Below are 26961 nucleotides of genomic sequence, written 5' to 3' on the forward strand. Positions count from 1 at the left end.
GAAATGAACACTTGCCTAGATGTCAGTTTGAATAACATTCCTCTAATCCACGGCACCACCAAAGATGTTTTTACCACTCTATACCCATCACAGTGTTGTGTTCTTGTTTTAGTTGAGGAAAATAAATATGATCCTGTTGTTTTGCTCCTCCAGGGTCACATCAGGAACAGAATTGACATTAAACAAATCTTGCTCTCATTGGTGAAAGTTTTGTGTTCGTTTAACCCAACTATCACCTTGTGGTGAAAAAATCTGTGATCCAATGAACACAAACAGGATAACAGAACATTACTGAGGTTTGAAACTAAATTAGAACGTAAGAAAAGGGCAAATGAGCCCTCACACATCTCCAGCCCCAAAAAGTTTCATTTTAATGGAAAGAAATGAAAAACCTTCATCCATCTGAAGCCACTGTGCTCCCCTATAATTTCCACACGGTCCCCTTATTCATGCATTTTTAAGTGTATGCATGATTTTATAAATTTAACACCCAATATATTCCAAAGATGTCATACCTTAAGTGAACAAATTTCCCTTTCAATTTGATTTTTCCCCACTTTAAATGTCTTCCAGGTATCTAAAGGGTGTGTGCCAGCGCCGGACGGGGAGGGTGTGGGAGCGTTCTGATTGGTGGAAAATGAAGAAGAAGAGAGTATGAGATGGATGAGGGAGGACTGGATTGGCTGAGTGCGGACAGACGGGGGAGGTAAAACTGAAAGCAGATGGCAGAGCTGGCACCTGTCTTACACTAAAATCTGTTTGGAGCCGTTTTCCACATGTCTTTAAAAAAAATAAGCCAATTCTGCACATAACGCCAAAAAAGACACTCTCAGGTTTTAACCCTTTGTCACCATCCCCTCCCTCAGCATTTCACTCATGAAAGGATGCCCCCCCTCCGAACAGGAGGAGATACAAAACCCCCTCTCAAATCCTTCCACTCTGTCTCACCCGGGCCTTGTAAGCAAACAGAGGGGGCATTCAGAACAGGAGAGAGTCTCATTTAAAGCGTTAATCTGTGGGCCACATGCTGCAGAGGACCCGCAGTAAGAGACCTGACAACACACACATACACACACATGTATATAGGCACTCACACACACACTCACTCTCAGAGTAGCTGGCCTGGCCAGGCTGAACATGGCATGTATTTGGCACATTGAGACGTCTGCTCCAGGTGGCTGCATGTATAGGTTGTGATCAGTCTGAACCTGCTCTCTGTCTCAGCATTATACAGCTGCAGTCACCTGTTTGTGCTCCTATATGTGAATCACTGCAGGAGTGCTCCAAGACTTTGCAGACCTACATTTTTCAGTTATATATTTTCCTTCCTGACAGAAACCAAATAAGTAAACACTTTCCATTTGCATCATTTAACATTTTTAAACCTAAATTCTGTTTTTTCTTTCTATGAAGCACAAGCTGTAGTGACGTTTCTCTGTTTCCTGTCACCTTATCCAGTCGGTAACACTTTCTTTGGATTTACACACGTCTTCGGCTTTCTAAAAGAGTTTCAAAGTTTACAATATAAAGATATTTTTACCCTTACAAATCGGAAAAAAAACAGTTTTTCTCCCAATGTTTTTATCGGCCTTTTTTATAAACACGCATACAGTTTCAGACCTTAAACCAGTACATGTATTGACAAATTGCACAAACTCACATACCCACTCTTACTTTGCATACATTTTTAGATTCATCATCTTTTGAAAATTCCTGCTGAGAAAACACTTTTAAAGAAGAGTCAAAGTTTTTAAAGTGGGAAAAATGTGCTTTTTTTGTTCGTTTATTTTATGGAATTCTGCTAAATTTAATGTTAGAAATAAGGTATTACTCTTGGGTCATCATACCATAAATCATCCAAAATAAAAAGTATTTTTTAACATTAAATTCTTCCTACTTAACAAATTGAAACTCCCAATTTTTGTTTTTTTTTTTCTGTACCAAAACAGCAATAAGAAAAGTTTCTTGAAACCACAAGTGCTTTAAATAAAACAATGGAAGAAATGCAAAATACAAGGCCTGTTCTTATGGTCCGATGGAGCATCATTTAATTTCATTTTAATCAATATTTCAATGTCCTCTTAAGAATAAAACATGTTGATGAGCAAATCAAGAAAAGTTCGAAAATTTATGACTGAACTTTTAATAAAGTGTGTTAGAAAATGGGAGGCTAAATGTGATGTCAGCAATCACATCAACTGATGCAACATCAAAACAAGCACAAAAAACTATCTCTGCAACCACAATCTATAATACTCATCTGAATCCAGGTGATACTGTTTAACATCTTCCAGCTCTTTCTTTAAATTCATCTGTTACAAGTGTAAAATCTCACTCATTTATCGTTGAGCCTGTTATGAGCTCTGGCATTAGAGCTGCTCTTTTGACCACATTATATCTCGTGTTAACCTTTAAGGTGCTGGATTTGAATACATTTTATGTTATTCGTATTTATAATTATTTAGACTTTGGCTTTTTTTGCTTCTTCCGAACGATTCGTTCCTATGAGAAAAGGAGAAAGGGCTCTCATTCATCACCAGGATGGAACAGGATTGCAATTATTAACTATAAAGCTCAACTGCAGCTGCAGCATTGTTGCTTTCCCCTTTACAGACGTATTACATAGAATATCATGACTCAACATTTTTACATTAGCTCTTGTTTACGCTTCCCTAGCATTTGAAAAGTAGCTTCAAATGTTTTGATTTGCTCAAATGACACAAGCCAGAGAGGAAAAAAACACTCACTCTTTTCTTTTAAGCCTTCTTATAGACTCTACTTTTCACACACTTGCACATACTTTTTTAATTATGAAAATATCCATATAAATGTTTCATTTTGAAAAGTTTAAAACTTGTAATTTTTGTACACCGTCTTTTAAAAACAAGTTTCTAATGTGCCTTTTAAATTCAAGATCTAAAGTTACATTTGCCGTGACTTTACAGTGCGATCCTGTGCTCGTTTTCTTCAATTTAACCCTCCTCTCCAGAGCGACTGACCCAGGCAGCAGTGTTTGTAGTTCTCCAAACTCCCCAGCAGAGAGTGCTAGAGGACCCACATCTTTCTTCATCTGGTTTCATCTTTATTCCTCACTTAATCTGCAGCTCACAACTCCCCACACAGTCAGGCCTTCAGCCCGACACAAAGGTCGCAGTGAGCCAGCGAATGTACACCTGTCAAAGGCTGTTGCCACCCACGCCTTTCAAGTCCCACCAAAACTTTTACAAACTGAAAATAGCTCCTTTTCCCTCCCTCCTCTTCCGTCTTTTTTTATTTCCAAGGGAACCACAAATTGCGTCCAGATTTTCACACATAGTAACTTAGTGTTTTGGGCTATTTGGAACTGAAACAATTACAAACAAACCTGTATCATAGCCCGTCTCCGCTAATGGATTTGAGTAGAAAGGACAAGATAATAAAGCTTTTCTGCTTTCTCCCCTTAGGTTGTTTTAGATTGCAGGCTCATTTTCTAATTATGGTGTCCATTCTTTAAGCATGCAGTGCATGTTCCTCAGTCATTTTCTAGCTTAAATGAAAATCTGCACATGCAACTGCACTAAAAACAACACCCTCCAGCCCGTTCCTGATTTGCTAACCTTTGACAGCACTTTACTTTTGTGTTTGCGGATGATAAATCATGATCGGGGGAAACAATCACAGGATCTTTCGCTTTCTTTGCTAAGCGCTGGCAGACTGAAATCTTTGCTGGAAAAATCATGTGAGTGTGTGTGAAAGGAAATGTGAGACAGATGGAAAAGCAGGTCGAGGAGGGAGACAGAAGAGGAGGAAATCAAAATAAAACTGATTGAAAAGACGGACAAGAGTTCATGTTTATGTTTTACTGCAGGCTGGCACTGCCCCCTGTGCTAGATTTGAGCTTCTTGCTCGGGCTGGTGGTGCCCAGAGGTTGTTGCCATGCAACTCAATGTGGCACACACACACACACACACACACTCACACACGTACACACACACACTAGCACCAACAATGGTCTGCTTTATGAGGTGCCCACTGATGCCATGGTAACCTCCTCGTTCTGGGCAAGACGGGCAGCACCATGTGCCAAAAAAATGCCATGCTTCCCTTTTTTCCCCTTTCTCGAACCACGTTGCCCAGAAACCTTTTGAAACTTAATAAGTGAAACCAGTGGGCAGACAAATTACGATGGATGTGTGTGTGTATGTGTAAGTGTGTGAGAGAGCAGGTTAGAGGGTTAAATTTGGAGTTTGATCGTGTTGTGCCCCTCAAATATAAATTTACCCTGGAGTGGAAAAATGAAGCAAGATGATCCCAAATCCACACACACACACACACACACACACACACACACACACACACACACACACACACACACACACACACACACACACACACACACACACACACACACACACACACACACACACACACACACACTTACTCTGGAAGGCTTTACTGACTTAAAACAAAACTTTGCAAACACACACTGGGTCTGTTATATCCATGAAGGTTAGCACTGGAGGGGTCAGAAATTTTAAAGCGTTTCACTTCAATCAAATGTGCAGAATGAGCGCGAAGGCCGGAATCTGGTGCAGTTACATAACCTGGGCCTTTCCGCAGCAGAGGGGCACAAAAAGAGCTTCAATATGGGTTGAGAATTGCTCTGATGGTAGGAATACTCCAGGTGAAACAGGTCTGATGAGAAACAAAGGGGTTCTAGGCAGGGATGCACCGATACTGATCCTGGTATTGGGTATTGGAGGATCGGTGCCCCTCAAAGCTGGATCGGTATCATTGGGAAAGGGGCCAATCCATGATGCCGATCCAGGCAAACAGCTCTATCCCGTTTTTTACTGGCGGTCTTGGCTACTTGATTTAAAATGTTACCTTTGATAAAAAAAATTTTAAAAAAACTGCCGCATTACCAATCTGCAGGGTATAAAAGTTTACAATTGAATATTGAAATTAAAAATTGAAAATGATGATTTCTGAGTAGATTTAACTTTTGTTACTTAAAATCATTAGTTTCTGAGACTGCATTTTGTAACCGTGAGTGAGGAGGGGACACAGTTGATATGGGACCCTGCTGTACTTCTACAAGTGCAGCTGTGGCACAAGTTGTCTATGCTCCACATGACACAGACTGTTTGTCCGTGTGTCACAGCATGGACCAGCAAATTAATAAATATATCTTTTTACATTTTCAAAATGGGCCTAAATGACATGATAGTCCAGTCAAAAGTTTCATTCATTAATATACCAACTATTAGGCGCACTTTAAAAGTCAATAGGTACAAGACCCCGTGCCATGAAGCACAGACCAGCAGTCAGTGCCGTGGGGCTCAAAAAACTTGTGCCCCCTGAAGAACAATATTTCAATGTACAGCAGGGTCTTATATCTACTGCCTTCCCTCCTCACTCATGGTTACTAAAGTTATGAAAGTAGAACTGTTTTTTTTTTTTGTGATGGCGTTTGTAACCATGAGTGAGGAGGGAAAGCTGTACTTTAAAATGTTATTGAATATAGTTGTTCAGATCTGCTGCAATGTTTTATTACATTTACTTAATTCATAAGGAAAATGAATATGTTGATATAATGTCTTTCAGTTTTGAGTAAGGTCAATTTATTATGTTTTACAGTGATATGCAACATTTTTAACTTTACTTATTATTTTAATTTGTAACAAATAAGCATCAGGTTTACTTTAGATGTTGAGTTTAATTAACTTGAGTTTCATATTTCATTACTTAGTTTTTGCAAAGGTAACTGGTTTACAAGCATTTTTCAAGGAAACCCAACTTATCCGGGTTTACAGTGTAGTTGAAGGATGTGTATGTGATGCTAGGAGAGGCGACTGTCAGCATCCGTTCCCTTGATACTGGGGTCATTTAGGCAGTGAGCCCAGTCTCTGCTTTTTTGGCCTTGAGAGGTTTAAAAAAATAGATTAAATCCTGACTGAGAGGAAGGATGGATGGATAGATGAAGGAGAATAGGTGAAGTCACACAATTGAGCCACCTCTAGTGCTTTTTAAATTCCCTTAAAATAGGGATCCAAGCCAAGCGAGGCCCATCAAGCAGCCTATCACGCCATAACCGGCCCTGTAATTGCCACTCGTCACACACCTCCTCCCCTCTCCTTCATTTCACTCCGTCACCATGCGTGTAAAACACAGAGACGCGGCATAACACTCGCGGCGGGATCATCACTGGGGAATACACGCGATGTTAATGGCACTTGCATTCACAAGCTGTCATTGGCTGTTAATGAAGCCATACATAAACATACAGGTCTGTGCTGTGCGCAGAGGCCGGCAGGTAGGAGAGAGGAGCCAGAGGAGGAGGCAGGAACGAGGACATGGAGGCAGCATCATGTGTTGCAGGGCAGACATGCAGAGACAGCCGGCCAGATCAAATAGATAGAATGCTTCAGATAAAATGTGCCGTTCCATTGGATTGAGCACCAAATTCAAACAAAAGGGCCAACCCGGCCTCCTCTCAGACATTTCCTTCTATTTTCTATAATAAGCATGACTAAATGAAATCCACAATAATGCTGTCCGTATGTGAAATGACTAAATGTTTACACCGCAGAAGAAAATGACTTTCGTTTGTTTTATTATGTTCATCAGCAGCAGACATCCCTCTGGTTCACATGCACAGGGTGAGGAGAAGGGGAACATGGGGCCTGGTGATGTGCGCTGTGATGGTTTTTCTTTCTTTCCTCGTCAAACTGAGAATAAACAGTCCATCTCCAGTTCTTCTGGCCCAGTATTAAAGGTGACTTCTAGACTTGTTCTTTTGATGTGCAAACCATGAAATTGGTGAGAACATGAGGATGTGTAATCTGTTTATTGAAGAGTCGAGAGTATAAGAAAGGTCCCTGTTGTTAATCTCCGATTTTGGAGGCAAATATCAGAATGTTTTCATTTGAATCATTTTTCTATTTGAAACTGATCCATTAATGTCTTTATGGGACCAAGTGGATCAACTGGATCTTATTTGTTCTCTGTACACAATCAGCAACACAGCTGACACTGACCCACTTTTATTCCTTTCCTCAAAATATTGAAGTTAAACAATCAAAGACAGTTCAGAGTAAAAGTTGAAGACAGTAGATCTCAAACGTACGATTGCCCATGTTCTCTACAGATTAAACTTATTGCACGTCTGTTCAGCTCAGTTTCACTTGCAACCTTTTTCTAATGATACAATCAGTATTAATCCATTAGGAAGTTGTGTAAGATTTAAAGTAAAGTGATCCATTACTTTGTCCTATAGCAGTCAAATTGTGCCATGACCTAGATTTGGCTTTTTTTTTTATCACAAACCCTATGATAAACCTATTTTTTTAGATGAAAAAAAAACTTCTTTTTTTATTGATTTAAGATTTAAACAAAGTTGTCTAGTTAAGCCATATTCCTTGGTCAAACAACCTTTATTCTTTCAGACACGAGTTTAGTATTATAAGTATCACAATAAAATTTGAAACTGTTTATGATATAACAATACAGGTTAGCACAAATTATTTAATAAAAACATAATCAGTGGGCTATATTGTTGTAAAAAGAAAAGTTGTACAATACAAACCTGATGCAGATTTTTTCAAAACAAACTTCAGTAGAACCAATACCAGATTTTTTGCCAAGTGTTTTTTTTTTTTTTTTTTTTTGTACTTTCATAAGGAATTTGCTTTGGTCTGAAGGTGCTTGACGGATCATAATTAAGTTGGAAAAAGAAATATCTACAATTTGGTAAAGTGAATGCTATTCGTTGGGCATGTCCAGAATGGGTGTGTTAGTGTGTGTTGCTCAGCTGTGTAGGGCAGAATAAGGGTGGTTGTTAACTTGAAACTGAAGGTGTTGTGTTGAAATGTGTGTCCCTCTCATTACAAACTAACAAAGAGGCAGTTAACCATCAAAGACACTCTGACACATTTAAAAAAAAACAACAGAATCACTGAGATGGTTGTCACACACTATGGGGTTGTTTATCACAGTGTTACAAATACATAACTTAATGTGTCCTCACACAAAATGAGCAAGGAACATGAACACACAACATACATCTTTACAGCAGTATTTGTTATGGCGCGAAGCTAGTTAGTTTAGCATGTTAGCACAAGCTAATTAACAAGGTATTTGACACATACCTGTTTAGAAGAAAGCAAACTAGCATCACTCTCCATGATATGCTGCTCTCCAAGTGCCCAAAGGGGAGCGAAAGTCCAATGGAGGTTCACCATAGTTTAGGAGCTTAGGACAAGCTTTATCTGGCATTTTGTTTCTTTGATTGCGTTCTTCTTTCTCTGCTTTATGTCGGTATCGTAGCCTAATCAGAACAGCTTCTGCTAAGTCACTTGTGCAGTGGGCACGCTGTGCTTGGTCGAGGTAAACACCCCTTATTAATTTCTATCCAGAATCAAAACATGTTTGACTGTGTTGGGTTTCAGATGATTCCCACTTTTAGGATCAACTTTTCACATTTTCCGGCTTTGACGGGATGAAACTTTATCTTTCTCACAGATTACATGAAAATTAACAAAGTGAACCTTTATGTAATACATAAACCAACTGATCTCAGTTTGTGAGCAAAGCCATTGCAGTATGTTTATAAAAATATACCAGCATTCAAACAGCAAAGCTTCACTGTATAAAACATGGAAGTAGTCTCTCCGACGTCACCCGTCTGTTTCTGAAATGGAATATGAAGCAAATCGCCCATCACAGCCATATTGGTAGTGGCAAGGGCTTCACGTACAGCTATAGGCTGCCTATCAGTCACGTGACCTGAGCTGTGCCTCTGATTGGGCAAGCTCGTGATCTTAATATCCTGCTGAGTTATAAAAAAATGTACCCCCCATACAGTGTGTGCCAACAGTGAAATTAGCGACCCAGACAGGAGACGTTTTTTGAACCAGGCTGTAAATAGGTTAATTTCTGCTTTAAAAATGTATTTTTTTGGCTTGGTGTGTATGTGAGCCAGCCTCAAGCAGACACTGAAGAAACAGCAGATTTTAGCACTTCCACATTGTCTCATATTGTTAGACTGGAGGTTGCCGCTTGTTCAGAGGTCACCAGTGATGTCACTCACCCTAAATGAAAAGAAATCATCAACATACGCTTCATTAATCAGAAGTTCTCCATACACTCTGAGGCGACACATACATTGCATTTCCAGGCTATCCTACCCTTTATTTAAAAAGAATTACTGTACAAGGGAACTTTACTTTAGAGCACTCCGAGGGATGGTTTACAGAGGTCTACATTTAGCATACCTTCACAGAACAAAAGAAAAAAAAAAAAACAAGAAAAAGAGAAAAAAGTTCAGACACAGGCATTCTAACAGAAGTACTGTTATAACTAGAAATTAGAATGTATTTAATATCCTATCTATCATATCTGCAGCATAAAAACACCCTCACAGTAAAGACTAGATTAAAATAAAATGAGTGAGAGTGTGACAATCAGCCAGCCACTGTCATTCCTGTTAAAAATGCAGAAAATGTATTCTCTCCAAGTCCTAATGAGGTGATTTCCCCCATTAATGTAAGAGTGTAGTTTCCAGTGACCTCAGCATTAAAAGGTTAATTAAATGCATGGTTGTAACCGAGCATTATCAATTAAAAAGTTGATGAAAGGACACATCACTAGCTTTGTTTTCAATCTGCCATGTTGAGCATCCAATGGAAGCTCTTCAGTAACCTGGCTCACACATCTGAGCCTGGCTCCAGGCCTCCTGGAAAATGTATATCAGCACAAAGCACAGCTGAGGGAAAATATTGTTTTTGACCCACACTGTGACTCATTGAAATATTTAGGAACACACCAACTGTAGAGAAATGACTGCACCACACGTGCGCAGGTCAAAACGTGTGTGTAAATGGTGACAAGGTGCAAGTGTGTAGCGGTCGTGTTCAATGGCTCTGTGAGTCTGCACATGGCAGCAGGAGCTGTTGGACCGGCAAAGCGAGAGGCACAGCTGCCTGGAGAGGGCTCCGTGGCATTTCTGTGTCCCCTCTTCCTCCAAACACACACACACACACACACACACACACACACACACACACACACACACACACACACACAGATCATACATACAGTATATCCCCACACATACACACACCCTCTCCATCACTCACACCGCAGCAGCATCCTGGTAACAGATAGCTCCTGATTGGTGACTCCTTCCGTGTTTTTCCCACTTTCACTGTTTTAAATATTGATTTTTATTTATCACCAGTCCCAGGAAGAGGATTCTGGCGTGGGTGAGGCGGCATGGCGGTGTGTGGAATGGCGTGGGAGAGGCAGAGTGACCCTGGGCTCAGGTGGCAGCTGTGTTATGACTTCTCTGCCAGGTCATGGTGGATGGTAGGATGGAAGCTCTCTCTGTATCTCCGTCTTTTTCTGTCTGTTTGTGACACATTCTTCTGCTCTCACATCCCATCATGCTTTTGGGTGAAAAATCTCTCTGCTGCAGAATGTGATTGTACTATGCACGCTGCACGTTTCCTGCACACTGCATCTGCCCTGCCACTTGAAGGCGTTTGGTGCTCTAGGCCAAGGAAAAGATGCAGTCATGTAATAATCATATTTCAGTTTGCGAGGATCTGAATGAAGCAATGAAAGAGTTATACATTTCAATATATTTTACATTTCTTAAATGAAATCAAGCTCAACTGGAGATGGAGATACTTTTTCTCAGTTTGTCTTATTAAATTGTAATCACCGGATAATTTGGGTGATTGACTTCATCACAGATATCTGGGACTTATCCCAAAGGAAGGGAGGTTTTAATTAAAACCTGTTATCGCCACCAGAGGATTCAGAATTTATTAAGGCCATGATACACTCCCATGATCTACATCATTCTGAACCAGCCTTGTTTGTTGTCTCCTATCTTTCTCTATCCTCTCAAAGAATGCGTTTTAATGACTTGGGTCTGGATGAAAATCATGATTTCAGGTGTTTGAGTTTTGTTGATGTATGACAAAGTCTTCTCCGCAGTGATTCTGATTCTGATTCCTGTGTTTTTGACCTCCAGCTCTTTCTGTGACACACACATCCTCACTTTGGATCAGATCTCCGAGCTCATTTATTCCAGATTTCACATATTGACAACATCAATCACTTTTCTCTCTTGGTAGCCGCCGCGTTATTATTTCCCCCTCCTTTGGCGGTTAGTGTTGATCACAGAGGTGTCTCGAGACCTGACACAGTTTGGAAACCCGAGGGTTCCTCTCTGCGCCAGCCTGCTGCGCTCACTGCTATGTAGGGCAAAGCTAGACCCGCCTGGGTTGGGGATGGGGAGAAGGGGGGGGGGTCGAAGGGATGGCAGCCAGCATTGGGGCCCCATGCAGGGATGCAGGGGATGGAGAGCAGGGAGGAGGGGTGGAGGGGTTACAGGGTGCTACAGGGGGCACAGAATGGTTCAGCTGGCAAAGGAGCATTTCGCTTCATCTGTGGACATGAAGCTTCACCGCCCTGTCATACACACAGCTTGGGTGGGTCTGGGTTTCATTGGTAACGTTATTTACAAGAGTTTAGCTTCATCTCTTCACAGCTCACTTTTTTGTGATTTACTTCATGGTTTGTTTAGAAATAGAAATTTTGTTGGCAGAGGCTTACATGTGCAGAAAATCTCGAATCCACCTCATGCTCACTTCACAAAAATGTATTAACAATATCACACACCTATGACATCATCAGGATTATTTTTCCTCACTTACACTCAAACATCGTACTCTGTAACAAATGAAATGCAGCTTAAGTTTTTTTTCCCATCAAAATAAATGTCAATCTTTTTTTTTTTTTCTCAGAAATAGCTTTGTAGTCGTTGTAATGGAGGATAATTTAATAAGTAGGAAATATAAATTGCTCTGTCCAGTAACACCTGTTTTCAGGAAGTCAGACCTATGCTGACATTTCTTGGACATTTTCAAAGTTAGGTCATGTGTTCCTACATTTCCCTTCAATTTAGGCCCAAACTTCCCACAAGATTTTTGGCAGCACTTTAGTGAATGAATGAATGAATGAATGAATGAATGAATGAATGAATGAGTTATTTTATTTTGATCATGAGCAGCAGAAATTGTTACAATGACAATCCTTACCAGAAAAAAATAAAAAAAATCTTCGAAATGTAGGAAATAGGTACGCTCCTGCTTTCAGTAATGTTTTCAGGACCAACATGCTCAAAGCTGTTCTTTAACATTTCTTCAAGGTGTCATTTCCAGGTCTGGTTTAGTTTAAGTCTGTGATGACACCCATTGGTTTTTGGGCCCGTCATCAGATGACTTCATATTGAAAACCCTGACTGGTCCTCACTTTTGGCCAAAGAGGTGGAGTTTGAGTCATGTAAACCACACCTCCATTTATCAAAGACTTAATTTTGCTTAGTTTCACTTTCCATGAGTCATAAATAAATGTATTCTTATGCATGTGTGTGATTAGAAAAAATAGTATCTACACCTAAATTGCTTTTGCACCAGAGTGTATTTTCATTTTCTGTGCATTAGCAGCTTGTTTGGGTTTGTTAACTAGTAAGGCTGGGACGATATGCAATTCTTGCAAATCGATTACATTACGATTTTTGGGGTGGCGATTCTGCTTAAATTGCGATTCTTCGATTTTTGTGATTTTCAGTTTGCTTTTTTAAAACCAGACTACGGGAAAAAGTGAAACGATGGTGATAATGTCAGACAATAACAGGAGCCATATTTTTCCATAAAATGCACATCATGTGAGTTAGAGAGAAACATTTTACCTTCTGCTGGAGAAAAATGGTAACTTTTTTTCCAATCCAGTTTATAAACAAAGACTGAAACGAAGAATTTGAATTTGGACAAAAAAAAAAAAAAAAAAGATCTTTTTGACAAAGAATCCCAATTTTGATATTGTCATACAAAAATTCCCACCCCTGTTCTTATAAAGGGGAGTTAAAGCACGATCAGTTGAACCAAATTCCTATTTTAATGAAAATCTGAAATAGCTGAACCATTTTAAAATCATTCAATTTATATGTTTTTCCCTCTAGTCTATAGAGATACATTTCCTAAAGGCCTATTTTAAGTAAGTAAATCTTATTTGCAAAGTTGAAAAAAAAAAGTGTAAACTTTATTTTTGATACACAGAAAAATGTATGGGGTTTGGTTTAAGAGTCTTTTCCCGCCTGTTTCATTATTCAACACCAGCATCAAAGTCAGGTGTCCTTACATTTATGTCCCCCCTCAGGATTTTGTCCCTTACGTTCAGTCGGCTGTCTCTCTCTCCTCCTCTCTGTCTGCTTCTCTCCCATCTTTTTTCAATCTGTCTCCCTCTCCACCCCCAGACAGACCCTCCCATCAGTGCCCATTTCCCTCCGTCTGGCTCGTCCCCTTCCTTTTCACCCAGATGACCCTGCCGCCACCCTGTTCCTTCTGTCTGTCTGGCTCTCCTTTGCCCAGATGCCCCTGGAAACCCCTGCCCGCTCTGTAACATCCTCGCTCCATCTCTCAATATTTCTGTCTCTGTCTTCCTCTCTTTGTCTCTTTATCTCTGGCCTCTCTTTCTGTTTCAAACAGCATCTCTTGCTCGCTATCCCTTTCCTCATCCTCTCCCACTGCACAGATGCCTGGCTTGGTTCGCAACAGCTGTCTCGCCATGTGCCACTACCAAGTGTTGCCTCCGACTGCCGGGCTGAGATGGAGGGGTGGCGGTGGTGGTGGTGGTGGTGGTGGTGGTTTGGAGGAGGAGGGTGGAGAGTGGATTCGTCATGAATATTCATGTTCTCTTGAATGTACTACCAAACAGAAAATGGCACCACGTAGGAGGCTCCACCCATCACTAAAAAAGTGTTGAGGGGGGTGTTGAGTGGGACAGAGGGATGAAAGGATGAAAGGATGGAGGAAACAGGGAGGATAGGGGAGTCAGGTGGGAGAGTATGGGAAATCGAGGCGGAAGGAGGGAGGGAAGGGGGAGCAGACTGAGTGGCAGGGATCCATAAAATGATACCCGCCTCCCCCCAAGAGGTGTGAAAGAGGGAGTGCTGAGAGAGGAGGGCAGGGGAGGACTGACGCTGAAGGGAGATGGTGAGAGTATGGAAGAATATTTTGCACATTTGGAGTTTTGAGGCGATAAAATATCTAAACAAATGTGTAAGCGAGACCAGAGAAGATGTAAAAAAGAATTTCACTTGAATCATTAAATTGTCCCGACACTAGCCACATATACATGAGGAGTTTTTCGTCTTCCCGAATGGAATCTTTCCTAATGACTTTTCCGAAAACAATAGTATACATGGAAAAGAATATTCCAATCTCTGGTCTACATGCGCCGCTGTAATCAAACAGGATAGTCAATGGAGCATACGCAGAAAAACATAAACATCACAAGATTTATCAAAGATGGAGGGCGACAGTTTGTTTATCACGGTGTTGAAATCCTCCGTATTGCGAGTTTGTCGTCCGTCCAGTCTTGAAATTATGTTCAATTCTTTCAAAGTTTGGATCAAAAACAAGCTTTCCGCAGCAGTCCAGTGCTGACGGCTCGCCGCTATTTTTAAAGTTGAGGAACGTCTCTAGTTGCGTCTTACGTCATATCTGAGCATGCGCTGAAAGAACGCACCCTGATAACTTTCCGTTTGAGTGGATACATGATGCCTCAATCGGTTTGGGGAAAGGAATATTCCACCTCGTGAAACCAATTAAATGTCCATTCAGATTGGCATTTTCTTTCGGAATGAGATGTATACAAAGGTAAAATTCTTTCCGTTTTAGCAAATAAACCAAATGCAAGCGGAATATTTGGGTCCATGTATACGTGGCTAGTGATGTGAGCTAAGCTAAGGAATGTTTTCAGTCCTGATTGGGTGAGACTTTGCAGGATTTATCAGTGCATCGTTACGATTAAAAGGAAGATCTTTATGAGCTCTTCACTGCATGAGGTTCTCCTAACTGATTCATAATATGTTAGTGGGGTGGGCCTCAAACACTGCCCATATCTTTGTCTAGCTCTGTCCTAACAGGCCTCTACAGGTGTGACCAATCAGAGGGGAGAGGATTGGTGGAGCTGGAAGCTTTAAAGAGTCAGCAGCTAAAATGAAGCTTCTCAGATAGAGGCTGGAATAAGGGTTTTCTTAAATACTAGTGTGAGAAAAAAAATTGGTGTTTTCTGAGCTGTACTGCATGTGAAGCTACTATGGTGGCTCCAGAGGGACGGAATTAAGTCAAAAAGTCACAATACCCCCTCTTAATTGAAAAAAACATCATGTTTTGAGTAGGGATGGGTGACTAACTGGGTACTTTTATAGGTACCGAATTCTGGTTACTGATTCATGAAAAATTGAAAGGCACCATGTTTAGGTACCTGAATGCATCCTTGTGACTGAGAGGGAGTGAAAGAGTAAGCAATTTCCCATGCTGGATATGAACACAGCACTGCAAGGTTATATTAAAGAATAAATATGTAAAATAAAAACAAAATGTTGTCAAACAAATTGATATTTTTTTACCACATAAACACAAAAAAGTGCAGAAAATTGGTACCGTTGAGTACTGATACCAGTTGCCAGGTACCAGGCATTGATACCGTATCGTTTCAAATGTGAAAGATACCTATCCCTAGTTTTAAAGGAGTATCAATTGCTAACTTATTCATGTTGATGCTGGTTGTAAGTTGGAAAAAAGTAGATTCATGCTGTTTACTCCTTAGCTTTGCATGTTAGCATACTCAGATTTTTAATCCTGCATAAAGACACAGTGATGGGTTTACTTGAGTATTAAGTGTGGGAAAAAGTTAAAATATATACTTGTGGTGGTGTGAAGTTGATAGATCACAAGAGTGGTTGCGGTCTATCCTGAGAGTAGCCTGAATATTACTTCATTCTAAAAATCCCAGGCATTCATCATCAGGGGACCACTAATGTTGACAAAGGTCATTCTAAGCTCCTCAGTGAAGTCAGGATATTTCTGTTTGGGAAGTTTGAAGACCAAAATGTTTTTGCTACATGGAAAGTGGTGGCTCATCAGAGACAGTTTGGTTCATCCTCTTGGAAATATACAGACAAGCAGACAAGGTCCCCAAAACCTTGTTGCTTGTATGACTGATATGAGCAAAGATGGAAACACAAAGAGTCGTTCAGGCTTCTGTGTACATCTGAAAAGCAATAACTGAAGTGTAAGACATGGAACACAATGAAGTGTGTCGATGAGGAGATCCTGGGTAAAAGAAGAAATGCACAAGAAGAGAGTTGAAGAAGAAAGAAAAGGGGGATGCGAGGAGATAGCGGATAGATGATCGACAGTTGGGGTGAGGGGCAGCAGATCTAAGCGGACTGAGGCTCTGGTGGCTCTTCCTCTCGCTTTCATGGAGAGCCAGGAAAAGAGATTATAGCAGCCCTGTTTTTTTTCCCTATGAGGGGGGTAGAGAAGGGGAGGGGGTTGACCACACTTTTCCCTATACCATCTCCCCCTTGTCTCCCCCCTCCTCACAGATGATGACACTCTGGTGGTACCGGCTGGACCAAAACCAGAGGAAAACGTACCACTAAGCTCCATTTTTCAGTCTTCTCGATGACAAATGATGCAGTTTATTCTAGATTTTACAAAGAAGGGAGATTTTTCTCTCCTTGTTTGAAAGTTCGGAGCTTTGTAATGCACCGTAGTGTTTCTTTCTTTTTTACCTTCAACACTCAAACCTCTTTGTGCTGCTTCCTGGTTGCCTCTGAAGAGCTGCGCTTCATTGAGAGAACAAGAGTGTTTAGATGTGTGTGTGTGTTATCATTCACTGTGTGGCTCACAAAGTGCCCACTGCTCTTGAGTAAACACCTTTCTTACACTCACATCCTCTTACTCGGCCACTGCTGCATAAACAGCACACACACAAACACACTCACACACACCGGCTCTCTCTTCTTTTCTCATATACACTGCACATACAAACAGTGAGTTAATCAGACCTATAAACCCTCCTTGCTGCTGGAAGATAAGCAGTGTGCTGCTAGCCCTGCCCTCCCGAGAGCTACACTCCTCTAGCGCTGCCGTGGAGCCGCCTGATAAGGCAGGGGAGTGCGGGATACCCTGAGAGATCCAGGCACACACACACACACACACACACACACACACACACACACACACACACACACACACACACACACACACACACACACACACACACACACACACACACACACACACACACACACACACACACACACACATAAACTGCACAGTATCACTTATCCAGGGCTTCTGTGGAGCCAATCCCAGGTTTGCAGGGCCTGAGGCTGAACCAATCAGACTTCTCCATCAGGTGTTGTTAATCTCACCGCTTGGCCTGCAGGTGAAGTGTGTGTGTGTGTGTGTGTGTGTGTGTGTGTGTGTGTGTGTGTGTGTGTGTGTGTGTGTGTGTGTGTGTGTGTGTGTGTGTGTGTGTGTTTTACTGTGCAGTTTGAGCCAAAGCAATCAGCTGCATGTGAGATAATTGATCCTTGATTAAAATGATCAGATCCACCTCGGCTGCCCTGACTGAAAAATAAAGTCTGACTCCCCTTTAGGAAAGACGGGATGACAATTAACCTTTAAGATCTTAATCTAAAACATTATCAATCGGAAAAGAAAAAAAATATATGTATGCCATGAGTAAACTCTGCAAACTTGTACCTTCTCTCCTCATGAAAACAAAACAAAAAAAAAACACGTGATAACAGCTATGAAAAGCCTTGCTTAAGTTTCTGCACATTTATATTCTGCAAATTTACACTGTAACCCATTTATTCTATAGTAACGTGGATTCTGTCTTTGTTTAAAGTTTTGCACACAGCACAAGTATTTAATGTATGAATATCTTCGTTTTCAGTGGGGTGAATTTGAGTTTTTTTCAAATGTGTTGAAGTTTTCCATAAATCTATGTATGCTTACAAACAATGAACTAAGTCAGACCATTAACACAACATCACAACAGATGAATCAAAGTAGAATTCTGCAGCACGATCCAGCACAGGAACTTTTCACTATCAGTCAGGATCATTTTCACTGAGTAGAATTTGAAGCATTCTTACTTAAAACACACATTTCTGTTGATTTAAGGATAACAATGACCTTTATTTCAAAAATAAATTCTCCTTCAAACTTCAAATCAGTTTTGACCCTATGAAAATATCCATCATCGAATCTGTCATTGCACCACCAAATTATCAGCTCAAGCATTATAAAATCTATTATTTAAGGACAAATATTCATTGTCTACTTAAATTGATAAATAAATCCATTTGCTTTTGGTAATTTAAAGTTCATTTGTAATAAGTGTTAGCTAAAGCTATCTCCTCGTTTTTAAGACACAAGTTCATTCGCTTTTTGTCATTTTTTCAATTCTGAATTATTTCGTTAAGAGAATCTTCAGTTGAAATGAAATCACTATTCTTTTTTTCATTTCAAAGACATGGTGAGTTTGACATGACCTTAAAATCGGGGTTGCATATGAGAACACTTTCTTCTTTCAGACTTTAGCAGCTTCTCAGGGTCAGTGGGTGCAAGCCAGCTGCAGCCTATAGCTCCGCTCTGCCTCTGTAACCACCGTGGCACCTCTTGGAAGTTGGCGCGGGTCAAATGCGTCTTAATTCAGACTAAAAGAAAATGAGAGAGAATGGCCGTGAGCCGGCCCTGTTCCACTGTCCGTGCCAAGGTCAGCATTCCTCGCCGGGCCGTTGCCTGGTGGAACTTTTGTTTCTCGGTTTGAGTGAACCTCCGGGGGAGAGAGGCGGTGGGCTATAGCTACAGGAGCGCGCGAGCAGGAAAAAAGTTTACGAACGAGCGCGAGCTACTATAAGAAAAGAGCACTGTGTGTATGGTGCGCGAGGAATGTATAGAAAGGTGCGCACACAAACCCAGCGCTATAGGCTATACCTGTTTGGAAGTCTAAGAGATTGTGTTGATTGGCATAATATCAGAAATTATAACTCAATAACACGAGTTCAGTTCAACATGAGACTGATTTTTGAATTATCAACCATTGTTTATTTTTATCCTAAGTAACGAAGTCATGGAGGTTTTAGAGAGACTGTGGCCCTCAGGGTCACCTCATGACTCTTGCTGTCTGCGCGAAAAGCGCGTCTTCATTAGAACTTATTGAGACCGCATTAAGGGCCAATTCAGAAGTGACAGAGTGCAAATTTTATATCACACCACCAAAATAAATTTACAGTAAAATTTTAGGGCATTTAGACACATCTTAGCGGATATTTACATTTCAATAATGCGTTTAGGTTCCAGTTAGGACTTTAGGAAACTCAAATAAATCCAGAGATTAGAGATTTAAAGACTGTGTATTTTAGAAAATGAAGATATTTTAACTTAGTTGTTTGTTATAAAATATTTATTGCCATCCATTCTCTTGCATTCACTTATTTCATGTTTGTCCTCGGTGCAGGCGCGCACACATGAACAGCTGACTTTGCTCCTGCAGGCCTGAGGAGTCACTCTTTCACACTGATACACACACACACATTCACACACATACACACTCACACACACTCACACACACACGGGCCGCGCTCTGCAGAAGGCCACACACACTCTTACACACTGCTGCTCTACTAATACCGACTGTTGTTGAGACTTGGATGGTCAAAAATGAGAAGATTTCATCCTCGAATTTTGAAACTTTAATTCAAAATCGAAAAGAAAACAATCATTAACCAAAAATGTAAAAAATCAGCTGACCCTTGTTTCTAATGATTTGATTTAAAAAAAGACCTCAAACGTCTTTTAAAGATTAGATTCGTATTTCTCCCCCTGTCATAAAGGTAAATTTGTGTTTCTTTTTCTAGAAACGAAAGAAACACAAAGGCCTGGAACAGACACGTTAAAATTACGATAAAACCAGGATGATTCCTGTAGTTTTATTTCTATGAATTGAAATGGCTCCTGATTTTAATCACAGGAAAAGAGAGGAAACTATTATAACAATCAAAAATCTGTGATTAATCTGATCATTTTATGTCTTTGTTAGAAAAGAAGTCATGGTGAAATACAGTTTCTTCAGAAAACTAGCTGGTGGATGTTGTCCCTAAAAAGAAACCTTGTGGGGGAAAAACATCCTCTCAGATCTCTGACGTTTCTGTTTTGGTTTAAAAAAATATTGATAGGCCTTAGAGTAAATTGAAATGATCCCGCCTCATCAAAAGTTCAGTCTTTCATAGTCCTGTTTCTTTTATAATAATCTATAATCCGTGTGAAAGCAAGACCTTCCTCTGCTTTCTGTATCTAATGTAGAAAATTGCAGCTTCATGGAATTCAGTCCTCAAACTTCCCTCTGAGCGCAACATTTCATCTGCAGCCCCTCTCTCACTCTCTGAGCCCATAAGCTTTTTATTTGTCTGTTTGTCAAGTGATCAAGTTGAACCAATACAGCCTAAATTGGTGGCAGGTGGAAGCCATTTTGCCAGAGCTCATCATTTTATTGCGTGACGTCTGCAGTTGCGCACTTCCGTAGAGAGCTTCATTTTCCATAAAAGGTCAAAACGTGACTTTTTTTTGGTAATTTATTCATTACTATGTCAGTCCCCCCTGCTGCTGTAATTCCATCTACATTTTGGGGATAATTTGATATTTTTGTTGAATAAATATTGTGGTCAAGCTCCGGCCACGAGTCGTGCACCTGCTCCTTTTAACCTCTCTGTCCAAGAGCACCTGCTCTGTTCCGGACGAACAAAGTTCACCTGGATAAAAAAATAACTATTTGGAGTGATATTTATTTGATAAACAATTAATTAAATTCCCTTAAAGTGAAGTTTACCTCTCACAGACCTGTAGTTTGAAGTCTTCAAGGGGAGGTAGACAACATCAGTGTTTGTATTTTTTGTTAAGTCAGACATGTGACATAGCAAACATATGGAGATTTAAACTTCTAATACTTTTTTCAGCACAGGACTGATGCAGATTTGATCAGTAAATTGTCAGAAAAATATAAAAAATAATGGCTGTAGAGGTGAAACCCACTTGAGCTTAGCCTATCACCTTACAGAATAAAATACTTCTTTTTAAAAAACCCAATCCAGGTTCCTGTAAAGGACCATTTTGGAGATCAAATTCTTTGACTGACAGCACGTTTACTCTTCTGTGTTTTAAGCAACATTAAGCCTCCTACTCATTTCTTTTTTCTTCCTTTATTATATTTGACACAGTCAAAAAAATAAAAAATTAAAAAACAAACACATATTTGGGTTTATAAGAACCTCCGCTCGCTTCCTCCCGCCCTCTCCATCGGCCCCGAGCTGCCCCTACACTTTCGCCGGTGAGAGCTACTAATCCCCTGCGTCCATGGTTTACTCTGAGCCCGTATTTAATTCCTCTAAACCCCCAGCTGCCGCCCTGGTTACTCACTGCACACGACAGACTGTGAACCGCTCGGGTTATTAATAATTCACCAGCCCTCCGCTCCGCTTCTCCGGCCGCGGCCGCAGGACACCGCATGTCCCAGCCGGTGAGTGCGTGCAGCTGCACCGCTTTTTCACTCGAGTTTACTTTATTTTGACTGCTCGGTGTCTTTCACGGAGAATCGCTCATCCAGCCTCCTTGTCACTCTGTTCAGCCTTCAAACAGTCCCGGCTGGCATTGCCCTCCAGGTCCCGCTGCTCTCATCAGCTCAGTTCCCTCTCCGCCACATGGTGGGTTTTGTTTCAGTTGCCATTCTCTCCGCAACTTTCCCGGGACGCTGAGGAGCAGGTGGGGTCGCAGGATTGACGTGGAGCTCGGTACTTTTCCCAACCAGCAGAACCGGAGCATGCAGCGAGGGAAAGCGCGGCGTTGTCCCCTCTTGCAGGCGCAACAGCTGATTCTGTGAGCGCGTAAGGAAAGAGTGCAAGCTACTTACTGTGTGTGTGCACAGCCAGACTCCTGCTCTGTCACTCGGGCTCAGGCGGGGACTGTGTCGGTGGCGCAGAGCGCGAGAACTCGGTGGACATTACGGTACCGGGACAACTGGAGAACGAGGGGGAGGGAGACAGCAGCGCACGAGCACGGATGATTTTCATGGAAATACCACGAGCTGAACCCTGAACACAAACACCTTGTGTGAAAAAGTCGAGAAGAAGAAGAAGAGCTCTTGGAATATCCGGCGCTGTTCTCTTTGGCGTGGACTAAGAAGAGTTGACAACAAATTAGAAAAGAAAACAAAATGTTTACCATGCAGCAGGCCGTGTTTCAGGGCTGGGTTTAGGGCCCAGCTGAACAAGGAACCGAGCACTTTTCTCTCTCCCACACACTTTTTTTGGAAGCCGAACTTTTGAGAGTGGAAAATGGGTCTTTGAGAGAGTTGGCACATCTCCACACACCACAATGGTACGTGCTATGTAAACCAATAATTTGTTCATTTATGCAGTCAGATGTAGTGTAGTTGTAGATTTATTGATGCATAGACAGAACTGTAAAGGAACATAGGCTAAGTTACCTGCTTGTGTGTACCTGTGTAGGTAATGTCACCAAAATAGAGTCTCATGTCCTGTCACAGTCACACCCCTCATGGTGAAAGTTTATCCAGAAAGTTTACACTGAAAGACTTGACCTTTCTAAAACATTACAAGTACATTTAAAATGCTGTTACCAACTTTATTTTAATGGTCACATTACATTTCTTTCCACCATCCTGGCCAAATCAGTGTCCAGTCCTCCCAGCTCACTTTACCCGTTTTATCCACATGGAGAACACGAGTCCTCTCATCGCATTGGTCTCTTATGTGGGCCTGTCTGTACACTATTAATAGCAGCATATATGATACGCGCTATCGCATGTCATACAGTGTAAGCAGCTAATCAAGCAGCGTTGTAAGGTTACATAGTGACATGTGAGTAATTTGGCTGCAAGAGGATGGAACTTTTTTATTCCACCAGTGCCTTGTTAGGTGCATATTTGATCCGTGCGTAATTACGCACAGGTTTAAACCATTTCCTTCATGAAGCAGGTGATTTATCCTTGCAGTTTAGATCAATCCAGTGACTTCATAGTGAAAAAGTTTAGAGCCTGGCCTGAAAGTGCGCTCAGCTCTCTTCTAAACTACAGCAAAAGAAATTTACCTTTAAGTTTCAAAACCATATTGATCACATTTTTCACTTTTATCCTCATTTACCCCTGCAGGTATGCTTGTTTGAATTGGCACATGTACCCCTGCCAGGCTCTGAAAACATCCATTTAAATGTGGTGCATGTAGGTCTCAAGATTAGTAATAAGAAGTCTGTTTTTTTACAGAATTATGATGTACAGCTTACACATCCTTGACCCTTAGAAATTCTTGTTTTGGCATGAAATGAGTCAAGTCAGGCTTTAGTTAGGAGAACCTCCCACATACAACCTTGAAGCTGCTCAGATAGCAGGAAGGGATCTTATTTGCACATGAATATGGAAGATTATTAGTATGAATAATTATTTGTTTACGAGCATCCAAGCTGACATGGCAGCTGCCCAAGAAGCTCATCAGTAAAAATGATACAGAATTCAGGACAGGCCTCACATGGGATTATCTCAGCTTGTTATTCCCCTACTTATAGCAGCAACTCACCTCTTTTTTTTAAGGAGGAGAGGATATATGGAGAATCTGTGCCAAATACTTCAGTTGCATGTTAGTTTAGTCAGAATGCACTGGAGGCATCTGTCAATCAGTCAGGACTCCGTTAGCTTCCCCTGGGGCTGATGCTCTGTCTTTGACACACAAATTAACGCTCAGACTTTACTTTTCTGTGGAAATTATTTGTATTTCTGCAAAACAGGTGAGGGGATTCTTTTTACAAGTGGTTAAAAAGCAGAAAGCATGTGACAGGTTGTCAAGAATCTGTAAATATAATGCATGTTTGGTCCAAAAGCAACAGATAATCAGATGTTTCAGCCACTTTTTAATCAAATTATTTTATCATATGGACGCCTCCTCACAGTCAACAGCATGTGATGCATGGTACTGGGGCACTCGATCCAGTAAACATACAATGCTGTTTGAATAGTTAGGGTAATAGTATCCTGCACAGTTTATGTTCATTTGTGAGTGTGTGTGTAAGAGAGAGAGTAGGTGTGTGTGTGTGCTGACTTCCTCGTGGTGATCAGGCAAGCACTTTTCCAGTCTTGTGTGATCTCCCTCTTGGCTCTCTCTGCCAGTGATGTCATCCCGCACTGTATACAGTATATTATGCCATTATGTTTGTCCTGGCCTTGACATTTCCCTGGAATAATAAATAATACTTCAAGCAGGCTGTGATAGCTTGTGTGGTGTGTAAGCTTTAAACATGGAAACTCTGATATTCGCTCAAAGAGTGTAAATAGTGAGCTCAGCTGGGTTTGTGGGGCAAATTAGTTTTTAAGCTGTTTTAACTGTGGCAGTTTGTATGTTTACTTCTCGAAAGGCAGAAAAAAACAAACTTTAACTTCTCATGAGATTAAAAATAAACATATATAAAGATAACGCAGTGTATTATTAAATCTATACATCAGCATCTTGCTTAAAAGTGCTACAAACTGTTCGTTTGTAGACATCTTCAATTGTAACATCTCGTCAAAGCTTGGCCGCTTTGCCAGTTAGCTACAGGTCATATTTGGTCTCTATAGGCCACCGTAAATGCCAATCATTTTCCTGACTTATTCCTCCCAATCTTCCAGTATTTTGATAAAACAGGTTAAAATCTGTTTAAAGATATCTTCACATTTAGTATCTCTGGCACAAAAGGAGGTAAACTGTAAAACTCCCATAATGCAACTTGTGTTTTATAAGTTATTTGTTTAGGAAATAGGAATATTTAGCTGTATTGCTTTTTCAATGCTTCTGTGTGTCATTAAAATCATTAATCATTTTAGTGTAGCTTCCAATCATCGCAAAAACTGTAATCTGAATCCTGGAAGAAAATACCACACACACACACACACACACACACACACACACACACACACACACACACACACACACACACACACACACAGACACACACACACACACACACACACACACACACACACACATGCTACATTGACCTTTTAGTTTAACTTCTTAAAGACACCCAACTTCTTTTGTTAAGATGCAGTACAGTGGGGGGTGAAAAATTGGGGGAGATTTTTATTTTTTTTCCACTTTAAAAAAAATAAATTTTAAAAAGCTCCAATACACTTTCATGAGCAAAGTTGAAAAACTGAGATATAGGAAGAATTCAGTGTATGAAAAAATCTAGAAGAGATGGCCCAACTTGAACTTTTTGGTTATTTTACCCATTAGAAAGGAAAGTTGGTAAAAAAAAAAAAAAAAGAGAGAGGACTTGTACTTATTAAAGGAACTATGAGGATTTTCTAAGTGATCTTGAGAAAAGTATCACTTCTAGATATATGCCTGATCACAATCCAGAAATTAAAAATAGATTATCAGCGCCAAAGTCGGGTATTTCTATGTGCTATTTCTCAGCTTTCTGGTCTGATCCGTCAGGATTTATTTAAGGCACATAGTCCAAACACTACGCCAAAAACAATTTTCTGGATTAATTTTGTAGTAATGGTCAATCAAAAAGAAAAAGGACAGAAGAGCACGGGAAAACTAAACAGGAGAGTGATAGAGCACAAGCTAATGGCTAAAACACGAGCTAAGCTGTTTGTGATAATGTTCATTCCAATCCACAGTCAGCAGTTATTCTGCAGTGGTCTGTTCAAACTTGAGAGTCTATCAATAAAATGAAGAGTGAGGTTACATTAGCTCTGCTTTTTAGATGTGCTCTGGTTAGACATAACGAGGATTCACTAACTTTACAAGTTATTGAAACGTCTGAGAGCACTTGGCTGTGAGTTGTGCTGTTAGAGGAGGGCTATTAGCTGGCTACTAAACTACAGTATGATTCGAGTTTACAGAGTTTGTGTGTTGTCATACAACGTCCTCAAACAATAGTGTTACATAACTGTTAATAAATACATTACCTTGTTGTGTTGTATCCAGTTAAAAATAGTCTTGAACAAAGAAACATAGTGTTAAAAAGATCATCAAGAAAGATCAGCCCTCTTTACATTTGCTTCAACACAATTATCATATTGTACGACTTGGTAAGAGTCATGTCTTCACAACAGGGGATCACAAGTGCTTATGGTAAACGGAGTCTTAATACCAGAAAAACACAAGCTTTTCCAGATGGTCCTCACAGCCCGTTTAAGTTTTTTCTTAACCTTTCTGACCACTCAAAGTAGTTTACACTGTTAGACCCAAATATCCTTTTACACCAGGTGCCATCAGTAATAGTTAACCATATTCATACACATTTATATGGCAGCGGGAGAAATTTAGGTTCAGTTAGTAAAAAGCTATGGGTTAGTCATTAAACATAAGCTAGTTATCAATGTTTCATACAGTAACTGAGTAGAATGAAACTAGATTCATTTGTCAACTAGAAAAGCACTCAGAGAGTGCAGACCACCAAGTTTATTGTGATTGTCTCACAACACTTACTACTTTAATGTTATACCACCTTTCAGCAGACTGTCTGCTACAATTAAGTGTTAGTTGCAGGTTTGTACGATGATTTGTTAACTGACAGTGTTGAAAAATTATGATGACCCAGAATCCATTTCATATTCCAGATTTTAGTATCCAGAATATTGCCAGGATCTGGATCGTACTTTTACATCTGTCAGAAACCATTGTGGCCTTGTCTTGTACTTTTTTGCAAAGCAATCCGGCTCACATATGGTAAAATCAGCCCTATCTCACAATGATAAAGAATCCTTTTAAAAAAGTCCTGGATCCAGACAGTCATCCGGATCACCTCCAAAATGTAAGCACTTCTTCCTCATCCCATTTTGAACATTTCCTGAAAGTTTTATGAAGATCCATTCGTTACTTTTTCAGTTATGTTCACAGACAAACAGACAAACTCTCCCAAAAACATAACCTCTTTGGCGGAGGTAACAAGTCTCTGCAATGACTGGATAGACAACAAGAGTAGGACAGAGAAAAGACAGAGAGAGGAACAGTTTTCGGTACTTTTCGCAGCCCTACTTTGT

At 40.5% G+C, this 26961-nt stretch overlaps 1 protein-coding gene across 5 annotated transcripts in view; it reads left to right on the forward strand.

The window, feature by feature from the left end:
• The first annotated feature begins 21277 nt into the window (after positions 1 to 21277).
• The window catches only part of nfixb (nuclear factor I/Xb), a 151869-nt gene continuing 146185 nt past the window's right edge, over positions 21278 to 26961 (forward strand). The window contains exons 1-2 of one of the 5 annotated variants that reach the window (XM_074696808.1): positions 21323 to 21435; positions 21544 to 22292. In XM_074696808.1, the coding sequence (XP_074552909.1) occupies positions 22290 to 22292 (3 nt within the window). In that variant the 5' untranslated portion in view covers positions 21323 to 21435; positions 21544 to 22289. Of the gene's footprint in view, positions 22293 to 26961 lie in introns of all 5 variants that reach the window. The other 4 variants (XM_074696812.1, XM_074696815.1, XM_074696824.1 and 1 more) reach the window with 4 other exon arrangements.

The sequence above is a fragment of the Halichoeres trimaculatus genome, unplaced genomic scaffold (assembly GCF_033239565.1).
Source record: "Halichoeres trimaculatus isolate MK-OKI-2021-1 unplaced genomic scaffold, fHalTri1.1 fHalTri1_scaffold_20, whole genome shotgun sequence".
Classification (NCBI taxonomy): Eukaryota; Metazoa; Chordata; class Actinopteri; order Labriformes; family Labridae; genus Halichoeres; species Halichoeres trimaculatus.